This window comes from Mustela nigripes, chromosome 1 (genome assembly GCF_022355385.1).
Source record: "Mustela nigripes isolate SB6536 chromosome 1, MUSNIG.SB6536, whole genome shotgun sequence".
Lineage (NCBI taxonomy): Eukaryota > Metazoa > Chordata > Mammalia > Carnivora > Mustelidae > Mustela > Mustela nigripes.
The window spans coordinates 174,851,844-174,867,823 of record NC_081557.1 but is presented as its reverse complement, the minus strand read 5'-3'; the positions used below and the strand labels follow the sequence as shown (position 1 = coordinate 174,867,823).

Genomic DNA, 15,980 nt, shown 5'->3' with positions numbered 1-15,980 from the left:
AATGTGATTTTCTCATATCTTCAGGAGATTATAAAGGGGACAAGATAAACCTGCAAACATTTGGAGATAAATGGAATTAAAGTAAAAACATGTAATTAAATACATCCAGAGGAAATGATATGCGTAGGGACTAATGCTCAGCTTTGCTGTTTGTGAGCTTAAAGAATGAAGCCTTGTCTGTCGATGAGGGAGAATCATAATATTACCACTAGGGGTGCAGTGAGGATTCAACCATGCCTGGGAAAAGAATTTAGAATTCGGTAATAATTCAATAAATGCTTGTTCCCGTCACTTTCCTTGCCCTACACCCAGATGATTTTATGTGTTTCAAATGTCTTAAAAATTACAGTGCGATACAATACCTAAAAAAGAAAGAAACTAACTTTTATCGGATATCTAAAATGAACTGGGAATTTTGCTAAAGCAGTTTAATGTGACAGTGGAATTTTTACTAGTTTATGAACTTCACTAGTTAAGTAAGCTATAAAGGTACTATGATCACAGAGCACAAAATCCGGCAAGTACCATGCTCTCTCCTGGATGCCAGCTACCATTAAATAGATCTCTGTCTTGAATTGTTGCTGTAACATCAACCAAGTCACTTCCTGTCTTCAAGTTCTAATTTTCTCATCCACAAAATGAGAGAGAGACTTTGGCCAAATAAACTCTATGGTGATCTGGTGTTAAAATTCTATGTGCCATTTCCTGTTAACTAAAGTTAGGAAACCTACTGAAATGTTTCATAACTGTCAGATGCTTTGTAAGAATTTTTATTTGGAAAATAAACTGCTTTTACTCCAAGAAAAATATATTATTTTTGCTGTACGGTTAAAACAGTCAACGAACAGTTTTGAAGAAAATATGTACACACATTGCACTCAACACTGACTGAAGACTGTACAGACAAAATTTATCACAGAATATACTCAGCTTTAATTGCATATCTTACTCTCCAAAGGAAATTCAGCAATCATGCAAAATAGAAATTCTTATTGACGTTTTTCTAAATTGTGAGAATACAGTGTTATCACAATTTAAAAAGAATAAAAAGCAAAAGCAGTCCACCATTATTATGCAGATGATTTGCCTGCAAATACACAATTTGATTAGCTAAACAGGTACATGCTTTCAGAGGAGGCAGCAGAAAACAATGATTCTGGTTTTTTGAGGACAACGTCCTCCACCCCAAAAGTTACTAATCCTTAGGTTTACTTTTAATTCATTCAGGACCATGGGGTGGGGACAGGGAGGAGATTACAGCATTCAGAGTTAGTTATTGGGTGAAAATAGTGGGGAAAAAAAAGTCTTCAGGGTGCTTCAGTGATCCACATACACATAGCAAGAGGACCTTAAATTAAATCTGATTTCTGGGTTTATGTGAGAAAACATCATGAGTTCTTTTTCCTCTGTAATTCCTTTAATTCTTTCCTCATCCTCTGAATTCCTTAGACTGAAAACGGATGTAAAGTCACTTTGAAAAAAATTGGTTCTAGTTTGTTAAAATCACCAATTATTTATCACCCACTGTGTTCATGTACAGAGACATAATATTTAGTGTGTGTTTCAGAAAAAGTAAAAGGAAGGATACAAAATTTCCAAAAGTGGGAAATAAAAATTGTGTTATCTGTAGATGATCTGTAGCATCATGGTACATGACTGTATAATAAAAATACTAGCATCAGCAGTCTGATAAGAACCTTTAAAACTAACCTTACTGAAATATAAAGAATAGATATTTTTAGAACACTGACTAGCATCACCCTATAGCACAATTTCCAAAATACCAAAAGGTTTCACTTAAAGCTGTGGTAGCAAGGAAAGGCACTATTAATAAACTTTCAGCCTTTGAGTCACCTAGAATATAGCTTAAAAAAAAAAAAAAAACTAACAAACCCTGCTAAGTGACACTTAAAACCATAACCTTTAATAGAACTTTAGAATAGCTCACCCAATTTGCATAATTTCCGGAAATGACATTCTTCAGCTCTATGGAGCACTTTTTCTCACAAAAAGAAATGGAGACATGGAGACCCATGGCCAAAATAGGCCTTCACAGTAGGTCTACATTAATTTTGGTGCAACCCCGCCTAATTTCCAAAGAGAGAAAAAAAAGGACCCACTTTCTTTCCACCATAGAGAAAGGGAATTCAGCAATGGCCACGCTTTGGAGAATATAAATCTGTCTCTTTCTCTGGCTAGGTATCTTCACACTAAAGCATCCTGAGATGGGGTATATGCAGAAGGAGATGGTGAAAGGGGCAGAAGGGGAGGCCACATGGTCAGAGAAGGAATTATGCAGAAGTTCACCTGCTGTTGTCACGATCAAGACATGGAGAGGAGCGGCTGCAACAGAACAGATACTTCAGCACAGAGAAGGAATGGATAAAGTGAAATATAAAGAAGGAAATCAGAAGTGACTTTCAACCGAAATATATTACTTATACACCAATACAGTATTCATTGAAAAAAAGATGGAAATACAAATGAGATATAGTTCTATGCAAATGCGGAGAGAAGAGCAAGGTATGGGGGTTCACGGTGACTCCCAGTTGAGGGACCTGGGGATATGATAAAATCTCTGGATTTGGATTTGTAGCCTTATTCAGTACCGGCTTGCGGAGGCCATGTGACCAAGTTTAAGGGTCTACAAGGTTACAAAACATCAAGGGTTCTTACAATGAACATCCCAGAGTCTTCTATTTGATGGGCATAGTTTGTCTCCAAACTTTTCGCTCATCCTTTTTTTAATACGTTCAAAATAACGGTAACGCCCTTTTGGGCTTCTACCAAAGAAATGCAAACAAAAGGGGCACAATTTAAAGAATAGCCTCAATCACAAACAGTAGCATTTACTCTGAGGTAGAGCAGGTAACATGAATTACCTACAGTAGGTAACAAAAAACTATGCAAAGAGGGCTTTTCTTAAGACCTTCATTCCCTGCTTTGTGCTTTGCCGTCCTCACTAATCATATTGTCTAATCCCACTTTACAGTCCTTTCATGCCTCTTCTGCCCAAGTCTGCTCTTCTGCAAAACGCTCCCTAAGTTTTCATACAATTCACTTGCATTTTCAGCACCTGACAATATACAAAAGGATACATGCTTCATGGACCAGAAATCCAACCTTACAAAACACTTGTTTTGACACTTAAAGAATAATTTCCTTGGGGTGCCTGGGTGGCTCAGTGGGTTAAGTGACTGCCTTTGGCTCAGGTCATGATCCTGGAATTCTGGGATGGAGCCTGGTATAAGGCTCCCTGTTCAGCAAGGGGTCTGCTTCTCCCTCTGCCCTTCCCCCTTTCATGTGCGTTCATTCTCTCTCTCAAATAAATAAATAAAATCTTAACAAATAATAATAATTTTCTTCATCCAAAGGAATTTACCTTCCTGTGCCTTAAAAGAACTAGGGTGTTTGAAATACATAAACAACTAAATTAACTGATCTAGGTAGGTGATAAATATTAATACTGTAAAATGGGAAACAGTCTTGACTTTCTTGATTTTCTAAGATCAAGTTCCACTGTTTGAGCCAACTGCCTTCACAGGTTTTTTTTAAACTGCTTTTATTTTTTTCGAGTAGCTTTAGGTTCACAGCGTAAATGTCAACATGTTTTTATGAAAAAGAAGTCCTTTAAAAAGATCACTTTCTTATGGACTTCTAGTTACTATAATATTTTGTAACATAACATCATGAAGTAGCATTTAATTGTTGGCACTAGGCTGGCATTAAGGAACTATAAAAATAACACCACTGAAATAATAACATTTAAAATGAATTACAAAACTATTACTAGAAATTGTGCCTTTCATTTGTTAATTCATTATGCATGTCTGAAATGGAGAAGAATTTTAAAATTCAAATTCTTGCCCACGCTTATGTTGGTATGATCATGACTGGGATGCTAGAAATGACTATTGATTAGATTGTGAATCAGTGAATAATCCAAAGAACAAAAACAAAAATTTTTACTGTCAGCCTTTCTTTGGCTGGATGTTGGCTGTATATATTGGGCAGAACAGATTTTTTTTAAGCACTGATACCTACTCTTTTGTAGTCATGGACAATTAGTCATTGGAAAAATAAAATTACTAATACTGCTTATTGGTAAAAGTTGTGTCTTCAATTTCTCAAAAATCCCTTTATAGGATCAAATAGAACATTATCCACAAACTCAATAGCATGTGCATAAAAAAGCTGACTTTGTTATCTCCTCTGTCTAAAAATCATTTATTTCTTACATTTTGGGCAGATTTTGAAGTGGCTTAAAAATTCTCCAAATTAATTAAGGAAAAACTTAGTTCCTTAAAAAATACATAAAAACTACTACTACACAGGTGTATCATGTATAATGAACAAGTAGCTTTCAAACACCATGACACTCAAAATCCTTGTGTTTTCAACATAAGTATTCATCCCATTAGAGTCATCTGTTGCACTGTGTTCAAATTCTAGAGGCCCCGCTAGGTGACAGATTACCTGATAAAAATAACAGGTTAAACGTTACTATTATAAATTGTACTATAGTGGTATTGTCATTTAGAGGATTCAGAATACATTCTGCTTAACTGATTTGGAATTGGTGAAGAATCTGGAAGATGTATATGAGGGTTGTATAAATACTAATGGCTATAATCTATTGAGCACTTACTCTTTCTAGGAAAAATGCTAATTATTTAAGAAGCATTTAATCCACAAACCTCCTCTATGAGGTCCATAATATAACAAACTCAGATGTTTTACAGAACCTGCCCAGTTTCACATACTGAGTGTCAGGGTCAGGACTGGTCTAACTCCAAAGCACACTCTTAACCACCATGTTATCTCTCTCCCACAGATCATCTTCCAACTACAGAGAGGTGTGTTTCTTAAAAGTAAGGGCTAGATCTTGCTTATCTGTTTTCCTTACTGCCCAGCACAACTGTTTGGTACTTTGTAGAATTCAACAATGTGGGAAGAACAAATAAGTGAATGGAAGTGATTAAAAAAAATTTTTTGAAAGAACTAGGTATACGTTAATTACCTAGATCTCCCCAACAATCAAAGCTTTATCAAGCAAATTTGTTCCTTTCTAATGGTGTGGCAAATACATAAAACACACATATTTGGACTACTGGTGATTGTAGAAAATGCCCGTGGTAAGGCCCCAGCAACAGAGATTTGGTTGTAATTGGTTTGAGTTGGGGCCTGGGTACATTTTTTAAAGCTCCAAGGTGATTCTAATGTACAGCCAGAGTTGAAGTTATTTACAATCAGTAGTCATATTTGAAGTTTATAAAAAATTTGGTGTATGACAGATGAAGAGTTTAAAGACCCTTATCTCAACAAGTGGTTAACTTCTAACCACTGGATGCTCTTATTTCATCATTATCAACTAGAATTGCTTATGCATTTATCTAATTTTATACAATCAGTTTGCATATTGATGTACTTAAGCTGAGTATTTTATTGCCCTTCAGCAGTTAAAAGATTCTAAGAAATTCCTTTTTTAAAGTAAAGTATTTATTTTGAAAACTGAAGGATTATCACTTAACACCTTGACTCTTGCAAATTCGGCTACTGATAATTAATCACACTTTGCATAAAATAATCTTGTCACTTTGTAGGCTCGATATAGTCTTCAAATATTTTATTATGGTTTCTAGATTCTATTATCCTCTGATACTGTAGGTCCAAGTCTCTTTTCCCCCTTAAGATGGTTGAGAAATTTAGTAGCATAATGCAATGTTATGCTTTTAGAATAATGTACAGATGTCAGATTTTAATTATTTCATTTTATATCTAAAAATATGTTAGTAAATTTGGATGAGTTTAACTTGGTTTTTATTCCCTTGAAATGACTCTTGCATCAGGATACTGGCTTTTACTTATTTAACAAAGAAAAGAATATTATGATTAATTTCAGTATTGGTATTACTAATTTTATATTCAAGGAGCCTATAGTAGAAAACACTAAAAGGTCCCAAATTTCCAGTGACAAGTATCTTTAAATGTTTTTCTGAGAAAATATTTTAGAATAATAAAAACAAGAAAGGATCTATTTACCACTCAAATTAGTTCTGGGGATTATGGACAAAGAGTTTGGGATAGTAAGTTAAATCGAAGTACTGCACAGATAAAATAAAAGTGGGGCTTTTTAAAAAGGAAAATGACAGTGATTAAGTAAAAACAATTTTCAAAGTTTGTATATAATAATAAAATTACTACACAGGTTGAAACTACCAAAATGTCAGGGAAAACCCAATTGTCAAGAGGATTACAATTTGAAACTCCTTAAGAAAATTATTTTCTGCATAATTGAATTCTTACACCTTATAAACCTCTTTAAGTATGTTTAAAATTATTAACTCAAAATCCTACTTTTTCATGAGTTTATATGAACAGGCAGCATTTCTTTAGTAGTGATATACATATTAGCTGGATGACTTTTAGAAGGTGGCTGAGAAGCTAAGTCATCTTGTTTGATGTATCTCTACTTCAAACAGCATATGAACTCCTCTATATATTTGTGTGATTCAAACTTCCATAATCATTATTTTAAATGCACAGATATGTGAGAAAAGGCATTTATTAAACTAGTCAGTTAATCTTAGTACATAGAACTTTCTAGAAACCAAATGATCCTGCTCCTCTTTCTAAGGTGTCTTTAAGACAAAATGTGTACAGTAAGGAGGCCACTGGTTTATTCTGGTTAGTGAGCAAGCTGTCTGATGCAATTCTACTAGTTATTTTAAAACAACAGTCAGTTTTTCTATGCTGACTTCAACCTTTTTTGCTGGTTCATTTGTGTAGGTAGAGTCCACACTGGATAAAACTTTGTTATTTACAAGTTTAAACAAAGGTCACTTCCCCTGTAAGCTAGCCATCAGCTAAAGCTACTGGACAAAGCTGTTATTTTCACACTCATCTCTTTTTACCTCTTGATCTGGATACATAATATTGATTTACTCACCCTGAATGAATAGGGCTGGAAGAAAGAGCCACGTTGTCTAAGTTCTCAGTGCCCCAGCTGAGACGGTAAGAATTCCTTTCTGCCTCCTTGGCTAGAGTTGACACCTAAATACAGAGAGCAGTGGATTTAATAAAAATACTTTCCTTCACTTAAATAAAATATAATGAACTCTAAAAAGTGGTATCACAGGAAGGTGATATTACCATCTTTTCATTTAAAAATAGAAGACCGAGCCATTAAAATGTATCTTTTATAACACATTGCTATTTAAATTATACTAATGACATAGACCACATTTGTGTAATCGTCATGGCAAAGGGCAGGTATTCCCATCTACTTCTCTACATCTAACCAGCCAAAACTGATAAAAATCACATCTAAGATTAAAATATTCCATAACAATCTCTAATGGTTTTCTAATAACAGATAACAATTTTAAATACAAGGTATATTTTCACAGGTACCTTTCACTTCCTACCTTCAATGCACCCTATCTCACTTTTTCCTTTACCAGAGATTTTTAGAAAGACATTCATTTTCACATCTAATCTCCACAGAAGAATACAGTCTAGGTGAAGTAACAAGCCGCATACAGATATCGCTTGAGAAAAGCCCTCCAACTCTTATCCCAGCTTGTCAACTGAATTAAGACAATTCCCTTTCAGACAGAAAAACTTTCTCTGGACATTTCCCGCAACAGGTACCGTCGGAAAGCTCTCCGGAAAGCTGAAACGTCAAAGTAAAAAGTCACATACCTGGTGACTGGGGATGACAACTGTGTCGTCAATCATGGCACTGTCCCTCAGGTAAGAGGCATGGCTCAGGGTGTGAGACCTGTCGGAACTGAAGGATCGGAGGCTGGTAGGTTGGCAGGAGGCCATGGTCATATAGCAACGGCAGGAGCAGGGTTGGGAGGATGGAAGGGTGAGCCGAGCAGGAGAGTGAAAAAAGCGCGCTATTAGCTAACGGTGCAACTTCCAGGGGGCCACGAATTGCAACGGTGGGAGAAGGAAACACAGGTCTCTGTGTCACCCTACCTCTCTGTCCAACAACTAAAGGAACACATCTTTTGACTGGTTCCTAGCACTCAATGGCAAGGGCACAAGGGAATCCAGAAGTTAAAATTTGATACTTCTAATCTGATTTCTTTTCTTCCCAGAAATGTCTGAAACCAGCAAACTCTAGCTCACTTACTGCCAGGACCAGAGATTCACACAGGAAATTATGCCAGAATAGACTGGTTCAGTCTGTGTTAAACGTTAACCTCCCTGCAACTAAGAAAAATATGAAGAGGGGGAACGAGACCACCCTCAGAGAGCACAGAAAGAAAGCACGGGTTTCCTCTTTGCTCATTTTCCATTCTCTGCATGCCTCATTCCCCTCCTGTCCAACTGTGAGCGACTGCCCGCGGGTGCATTCCCCTGGAAGGTACAGAGTGAAATGAACTGCGGCCAGAGGCATGCTTCCTGCGGAAGTGGAGTTCCTCTTGTTTGTCTCTGGTGTCTCCAACAACGCTATTTCAAAGGGCGGCATTGTTCCCTTTGCACGTCCTCTGTGTGGTGAGTGAGGCACAAAGAGTGCTGGTTGCTGTGGCAATAAGACGCAAGAGCGCAAGAAACTGAGTCTAAGCACCAGCCCAGGACACAAACACATCTGTCAGCACAGAAACAAACTGCCAGAGACACAACCGAAAACGAGGCTTGGCTTCAACATGGGATTTAGGCCTTGGGAATCAAGGGTTTATATTTTGAATACGTCGGAATTTCCAAGTTCTGAATTACAGATGCAAATGTGATGGGCAAAACCTGACATTTGCATAAGTGCAATTCATTCCTTCTTAATCAATTTGTACGATCAAATGACAAATAGACTGATGTCTCACAGAAGCTGTATTTTATTCGTATTGGTCCAGGAATTAAATATCCACATTCAAAATAGTAGCCCAAAGCCCATAGGGAAAAAGATATGCAAGCTTTCACAATATTTATAGAAGCAAAGTTTCATTTACTTTCAGCTAGTGGGTATTTGGCCAGTGAAGCACTGTAGAATTATGGACTAAGTGTCTGGTTAGCATATTTCTTAGTAGAAGCTAATCTCATTTTTCAAATAGACCTAATATTATAAGCTGTATACTGTCATTTTTATGAGGTGTCAATATAGCCAACTTCCATTATCTTTGAGGAAATCATCATTTGGTAGATAATTCATAATAATTGAGGGCCTTCTCCTTCCTATTCTGCTGTAGTTTTTTTTTTTTAAATAAATATTTTTAAGAAATGTTTCTAATATTATTATTATTTATTTGAGAGAGAGAGAGTGAACATGAGATTTGGGGAAGGTCAGAGGGAGAAGCAGAATCCCTGCTGAGCAGAGAGCCTGATGTGGACTGGATCCTGGGACTCCGTCACCTGAGCAGAAGGTGAGGTCGCCTAACCGACTGAGCCACTCAGGCACTCCTAGCTGTAGTTTTTATGTCCCCAAAACAGATCTGGAATATTAGAAGGCAAGTGACATGAATTAAAGGAGTTGACTGATCCTGTACAAATCTTAGCTTATAATGAAATGAAATCTAAATCTAACTTGGTAACTCACAATTTTATGTTTTACAGGGTCTTAGAGAAGACTGAGACTCCAGCAGCCAAGGCTGGGGCCACCCAGATGTCTTCTTGTACCCAACTGCAGGGCTTTCAGTCTTGGCAGCTGATCGATATTGGGGCTGGTTTTACAGGTGTGCAGTTGGGTTTTGATGGTGCACTTCATGAACAGGCTGCAGGCTGGTAGGACTGACTCTGGCCTAAACTTGAATCTCTGTCTGTGGCTTTAGGATTAAAAATCCAAACTGTAACTTTTTACATGCAAAGGTTTTAAATTGATAGGGATAAACAGTGCAAAAGGAGCAAGAGGCACTGAGGTATAGGACTAGACATGCCCGCTCACAACAGCAAGTAGAGACCCAGTCACTGACGTAACTGCCTAGTGACATAACTGCCACCACTGCAAAGGTCTTAACTTGGAAAAAACGCAGCCAGGTCCCAACTGCCACTTTTGGGGAGAGACCATAGCTGGGTGGATGTCTGTCTCCGTAGGAATGAGGTATGAAAGAGCTTGTTTGGCTCTAAGCGCAGAGCTGTATTTTGCAACCAATATGCCGATAATAAAGGTGGATTTTTGGTATTTATCTACCTGATACCCAGGTCTCTCTCTCAATTGGTTTGAATCAGGAGGGGGAAGGGGGTATTGTTGTTTTTTTTTTTTTTTGTCCTTCTTAAAGTCCCAACAGGAAAGAAAGAAAAGAAAGAGAAGGGAGAAGGAAAAAAAGAAAGAGCTGACTTAGAACCAAAAAGGAGATTAGGGTAGAGAGAGAAAAATATCAGGATCTGAAGACAGGGAGTGAGAAAAGTTGGGAAGTGAGGGAGCCAGGGAGAAGGGATGAGTTGGAACTATGCCTAACTATCTCTACTGCTGTGTTCCTGGCTTACTGTTTACTGCCTTCTAAAATGCTAATTGAATGTTTAATCAATTTTATAGTTTCTAACTGCCCTTTTCTCTTATATATAGAACTCGCTTAAATAAATAAAGTTAGAATATTCCAGCAGTAGAGAAATTACTGTAATGGAATAATGATCAGCAGAAACATTGGGAATAAGTCAAGTCTCTGAGTAAAAAATTTTCTATCCTGACTTAAAACATCAGAAACAAGGTTAAATATTTTATGATCCAAAACATTTCTTGTTCATTAAGTCAGAGGTCATCCCATTCAGTTAATAAATTCATAATAACACATATCTATAGAAGTCTGTATGTGCTGTTCAATGAAGGACTGTGCCAAAAGTTATGGTCTTAAATTTTAATTCTCTGCACTACAGTAAACTACTTTATGGACACATAATAGGCAGTCTGTAATTTCATCAAAAAATGTAATAATCACTATCTTAGTAAGCTGTGGTATTAGAGGTTTAATTAATGAAGCTTTTGAACCTTATTAAACTAGTAAATATCTAAAAATTTCAATTGCTTAATGCACGGAAAAGCTTCTGTGGCCCATTGATACTTAGAATTTTACACTAAATTTAATTTGTAAGCAATAATTAAATGAACATCAAATCTAAATAATAAGAACTTGGATATATTTTTATCAATTTACATTAAATTGTTCATATATTTGTTCTCCTGCTTTCATGTAAAATTTAGGCATCAGAATAGTTCTTCTACCATTCCAACCATACACAGACTTAGGTTCCTTTGGGGAAGCCATGCTAATGTTTTACCAACCACAAGGTGGGGCTGTGACAGTAAAAGTCAGGCCAGAGTCTTGTCACAGACTTGTATTCTGGTAATATATTCACCCTTCTAACTCAGCTATCAATTCAATAGCTAAAAATCCTAATTTGAGAACAAATCCATAATTCTAGAATATAAGCACCTCCTGCCAACACACACACACACACACACACACACACACACACACACTACGCACATTGCACAGTGAGCAGGGAAATGTGGATGTATCCAGGAAGTGTCACAGTGTTTTCATGCTATTTAATACCTACCTGGGCATGGTACTATTGAAAGCATACCAAATAAATAACGAAAAGTAAAAATGGTTACCAAAAAAAGAAAACTCCGATTGAATTGCATAAAGAAATTTTTAAAAAAAAAATCCGTGAAATCCATGAAAATGAGATGTTGCTTGTAATTCCATGTTGGAGATCATGAATACAATCTGGGGTTCTAGAAATGCTAGTGAGGACCTGGAGAACAGACCATGGTTTGTTTGTTCCATACACCATCTTTACATGCTGGTAAGTGTTCAGTTTAAGCAGAATCGTCAAACCATGGACCCTGTTTTATGGAAAGTATTGTTCTAAATCTTCCATAACCTAGTACTTTCAAAGAAGGAAAAAGGATCAGATCAAGAACTTAATAAAATAGACCATGCTGGAAATGAAGGGTTTTTTTCCCCTCTGACAGTGATGTGATTATTTATAGATTATTATGACTTTGTTTAAGGCCATATATTTCATGTTCTCCAAATTTGAAATCTTTTCCTAGAAATTTTAGTGATGCCTCAGTCTATCTGTCTGTCAGAACCCAGTATATAAAAAAACCGGTCCCATCACCAGTCCCCCCGACTTTCACCTCAAGTGGCTTCCTCTTCTGTCTCTTGACTCCAAAGACCACCCTCCCATCTACATCATTGAAGCCAAAGGGTCAATCAAACATTCTTCTTCTTTTTCACCCATCCCATGAAATCCATCACCAAATCTGGCTACTTTTACCTCACAGATATGCTCTCAAATTTGTCATTTCCCAAATTCTCTCCATGATTGCTACCACTAAGGTTAAAGGTCAAGTCTTCTCTTAACAGCTTCAGCTAATATTCCTGCCATAGATTTTCAGATGCTTGTAACTGCCAGGTTTGGCCCTTTGACAATTCTCTCTAAAACTTATCCTTTTAGTGTATAGTCAGAGGGAGCCATCCAAAACGCAGACAAGCTCTCCCCTCCTTCACATTATGCTCTACCAAAACTGTGCTGTTCCTTCTCTCATATACCATGAGCCTTTGCTCATGATCTCATTAAAGCTTGAATGCCCTCTCCACCTTTTCCTCACCATCATTACCCATCACTTTGTCTCAGTTTGAGCCCATCTCCTCTAGAAAGCCTGAGCCCTGGGGCTTTAGTTATACTCTGTGGGTACTACTAGCCTAGTTTCTCTCACATGCCATCAAACTATGATTTTAGCTTTCAAGTCCAGTCATGTCTGTACCTCTAGCACCTACCACAAGCCAGCCCAGAAAGGTACTTATTATATGCACACTGAATCATTAAAAAAAAAAAAAAGAAAGAAGGAAGTAGGGAAGAGGCATTGATGTTCATTGGAAAACTCCAAGAAAAATTTGTTTTTGCTAATTATCCATTTAAAATTAACTACACTTTAAGGTATATATTTCTTAGACTACAAATATGTTAACTACAGCTTAGAATACAGCCAAGATGAAAACTGCAAACCTATGATTACTGACTAGTGAAAAACTTCACACTACATATGTTAACCTAAATCGGCAGTTAATCTTTTGATGAAGTACCATGGAATGTTCTTATTCAGCTTGCCTCAAAAAATAACAAACACCAGTTGGGTAATAATCAGAAATTTTATACTGCAGAATATGACATAAACCTTTTCAGATTTGCCTATAAAACCTGTGCTCCTTCAGATTTTGCTCAGATTGCTTTTGTATTCAAGATCTTGGAGGATTTGGGTCTAATTCTTTCTTATGAAAGTCAATTTCAGGCACTTTGCTTCTGAATTTGTTTCTTTTTCATCCTTCTTCACAACACCCTTTCAGTCACAGAATCTGCACCACTAACAAAAATACCCATAAGGTAAAATGGTCCTTTTTATTCGCCTGAGAAAAAAGTGATAAATGATTACAAACACTATACTGAAATGTAGAGAGCTCTTTACTTATTGCTCTGCTTCTTACTAGTTGTCTGACTTTTACTGTCACTTAAACTCTCTAGCCCTCCGTTTCCTGCTCTTTAAAATAGGCACTTCAAGTTGCTCAAGGGTGCAGTAAGATATAACATGCAGTACCTATTAAGTATCCTTAATTATGTCTATTTTTTTTAAATTATCATCATGAAAAAGGGTCACATTGCCCTCTGGCTGGTGCCAAGGGTCAGGACTAGGGGACTACCTGTCGGAGCGGGCTCCCTCCAAGCTGTACCGCAGGTAATTCATGCCATCCAGGAACTGACTGCTGGGTAGCGAATCGTCGCCTAGTTCTTTCAGATCCTCGGGCCGAAGGTATTCTCCCCCATCCCCTGTCATTGTGTCGTCACCTTGAAGCAATCAGAGGAAGACGGAGGAAGGATTATTTGTTGAATGTCGTATTAACTACAAAATAGGGCGAAGATCATGGAAAAAAAAGGCAGAAAAGCACTTACATCACCAAAACACCACACACCCAATAAAAAACACATGCAACCATGAAGTGCTAAAACTCAAAGAAACAATATTTGGTCCATTTTTCTATTGCTTATCAAGAAAAAAAGAAATGACCTGAATTGTAATTCTCTTAATATCAGTCAGTTTTCTTTACTCATCTCTTTGTTGGCATAGCTGGTTTATAGCTATATTATTTAACTTATTCTACTATGTAGACTACTGAACTTCTAGACATAGTTCCAATAATTTCGTACCTAATGTCCGGCATTAACAATCTCTTCATGTCATTGGCAATATGCTAAGAAATATCTACTGCGCGGGGCACCTGGGTGGCTCAGTCAGTTAAGCGTCTGCTTTCAGCTCAGGTCATGATTCCAGGGTGCTGAGATGGAGCCCTCCCTCAGGTTCCCTGCTCAATGAGGAGTCTGCTTCTCCCTCTCCCTGCCCCCCAACTCATGCTCTCTCTCGCTATCTCTATCTCGAACAAATAAACAAGATCTTAACAACAACAACAAGAAATATCTACTGCTCTAAAACAAATATGTGATATAGTATGTGGAGGGATATGATTTATAAATTAACAAGATATGCACATTAGGGAAAGAACACTAGAACGAAGTGAGCAGATTGTGACATTTCAAGAAACCTGGAATTCAATTTTTAAAATATTACTGAGCATAAAAAGGATGTTTTGTTGGAAACTAGGTGGCTTCCCAAAGGTGAACAACAGGGGAAAAAAGAGAATTAAGTAATCAGGTAGTGGCAGAAAGCAATGACTAAGTGTGGTAGTTCATATTCAGAAGCCCAAATGCTAAGGTACATTCCCTGCCTGTGATTAGGAATAGAATACTTTCACAAATATCTTTTTCAGATAACTGAATAAGTAATATCTCATTCACAGACATGCTATACGCCATTAACATACTGACATGGAGAAATAATACGGTTGAGAGAAACTGTTTTTGATGACTTCTTGAGACATTAATGACACACTTTAAACCTGATGACCTATGTAAAGGACAACTTGAAGGACAACTTCATTCCTATAACTAAGTTAAAAATTCATTATTATATTCTCATTTGTTTCAAGTAATTGTTCTAAATCAACACTAATTTATAAAGGTACAACACTAAAGAATTATAAGAAGGATATGTCTCAAAAAAAAAGGATAGGTCTCTGACATTTCACTGCTTATATATATGATCTTAAGATCTCAGATATACATTAAAGGATTATTAGCTGTCTAAATTACTTAAAGCTAATGATAGATTTTTTTTAAAAAGACCTTCCAATAAATGGAGATATCATTTATTCACCATTTGATTTTTCTCTCAAAGACAATGCATTTAACATTTGACACTTACAAGTCTCATCATTAAAAATATTTTCATGGCTTCTTCAGTGACACCATAAGATTTTTACAGAGTTTTAGCAGAATGAGTTAGGCTCCACAGAGTATTAATTAAAAGTTGAGTTCTCAGAATTGGATAGACCTGGCTTCAAATTTTAATTCTGTTATTTACTGGCCTGTTAATCTTCCAGAGCCTCAGTTCTCACAACTAGTAAATGGGAATGATACTAATAATCTATCTCACACAGTAGGTGTATGAATTAAATAACATAAGAATGTGTAATCAAATGCCAGATATACTAATTGCTAGCTATTGTTTTTATTAACACAAAACGGTAAAAATGTGACACATCAATGAAATACGAGCTCAATTTCATTTATGCAAAAATACTTTTAAATGTATATATCATAAAGAAAGAAGAAAAACTGTACTGTTTAAATATTCGTAAATCTGATGGCTCCAAGGAAAACGTGAGTAAAGTTTTTAAAATTATATTGTTTAAAGAGTGCCCGCCCACCCTTACATACATTTTCCTCTCTAAAGTGTTTCCTCATGGGGTGCCTAGGTGGCTCAGAAGGTTAAGTGTCTGCTTTCATCTAAGGTCATGATCTAGGCTCTGGGATTGAGTCCCCCATCTTGGGCTCCATGCTCAGTGGGGAATCTGCTTCTCCCTCTCTTCCTGCCTCTCCCCCTGCTTGTGCTCTCTCTGTCTCTCTCATTCCAATGA

General features: G+C 36.8%; 1 protein-coding gene across 19 annotated transcripts in view; it reads right to left on the bottom strand.

Annotated features, from left to right (window-relative positions):
- The window catches only part of ANK2 (ankyrin 2), a 323,814-nt gene that overhangs the window by 53,060 nt on the left and 254,774 nt on the right, over window positions 1-15,980 (bottom strand). For 9 of the 19 annotated variants that reach the window (XM_059377473.1, XM_059377502.1, XM_059377418.1 and 6 more), the window contains 4 exons: window positions 13,650-13,794; window positions 7,705-7,807; window positions 6,950-7,053; window positions 2,308-2,343 (listed from right to left, as the gene is read on the bottom strand). In XM_059377473.1, coding sequence (XP_059233456.1) covers window positions 2,308-2,343; window positions 6,950-7,053; window positions 7,705-7,807; window positions 13,650-13,794 — 388 coding nt within the window. The remainder of the gene's footprint in view (window positions 1-2,307; window positions 2,344-6,949; window positions 7,054-7,704; window positions 7,808-13,649; window positions 13,795-15,980) is intronic. The other 10 variants (XM_059377495.1, XM_059377509.1, XM_059377419.1 and 7 more) reach the window with 2 other exon arrangements.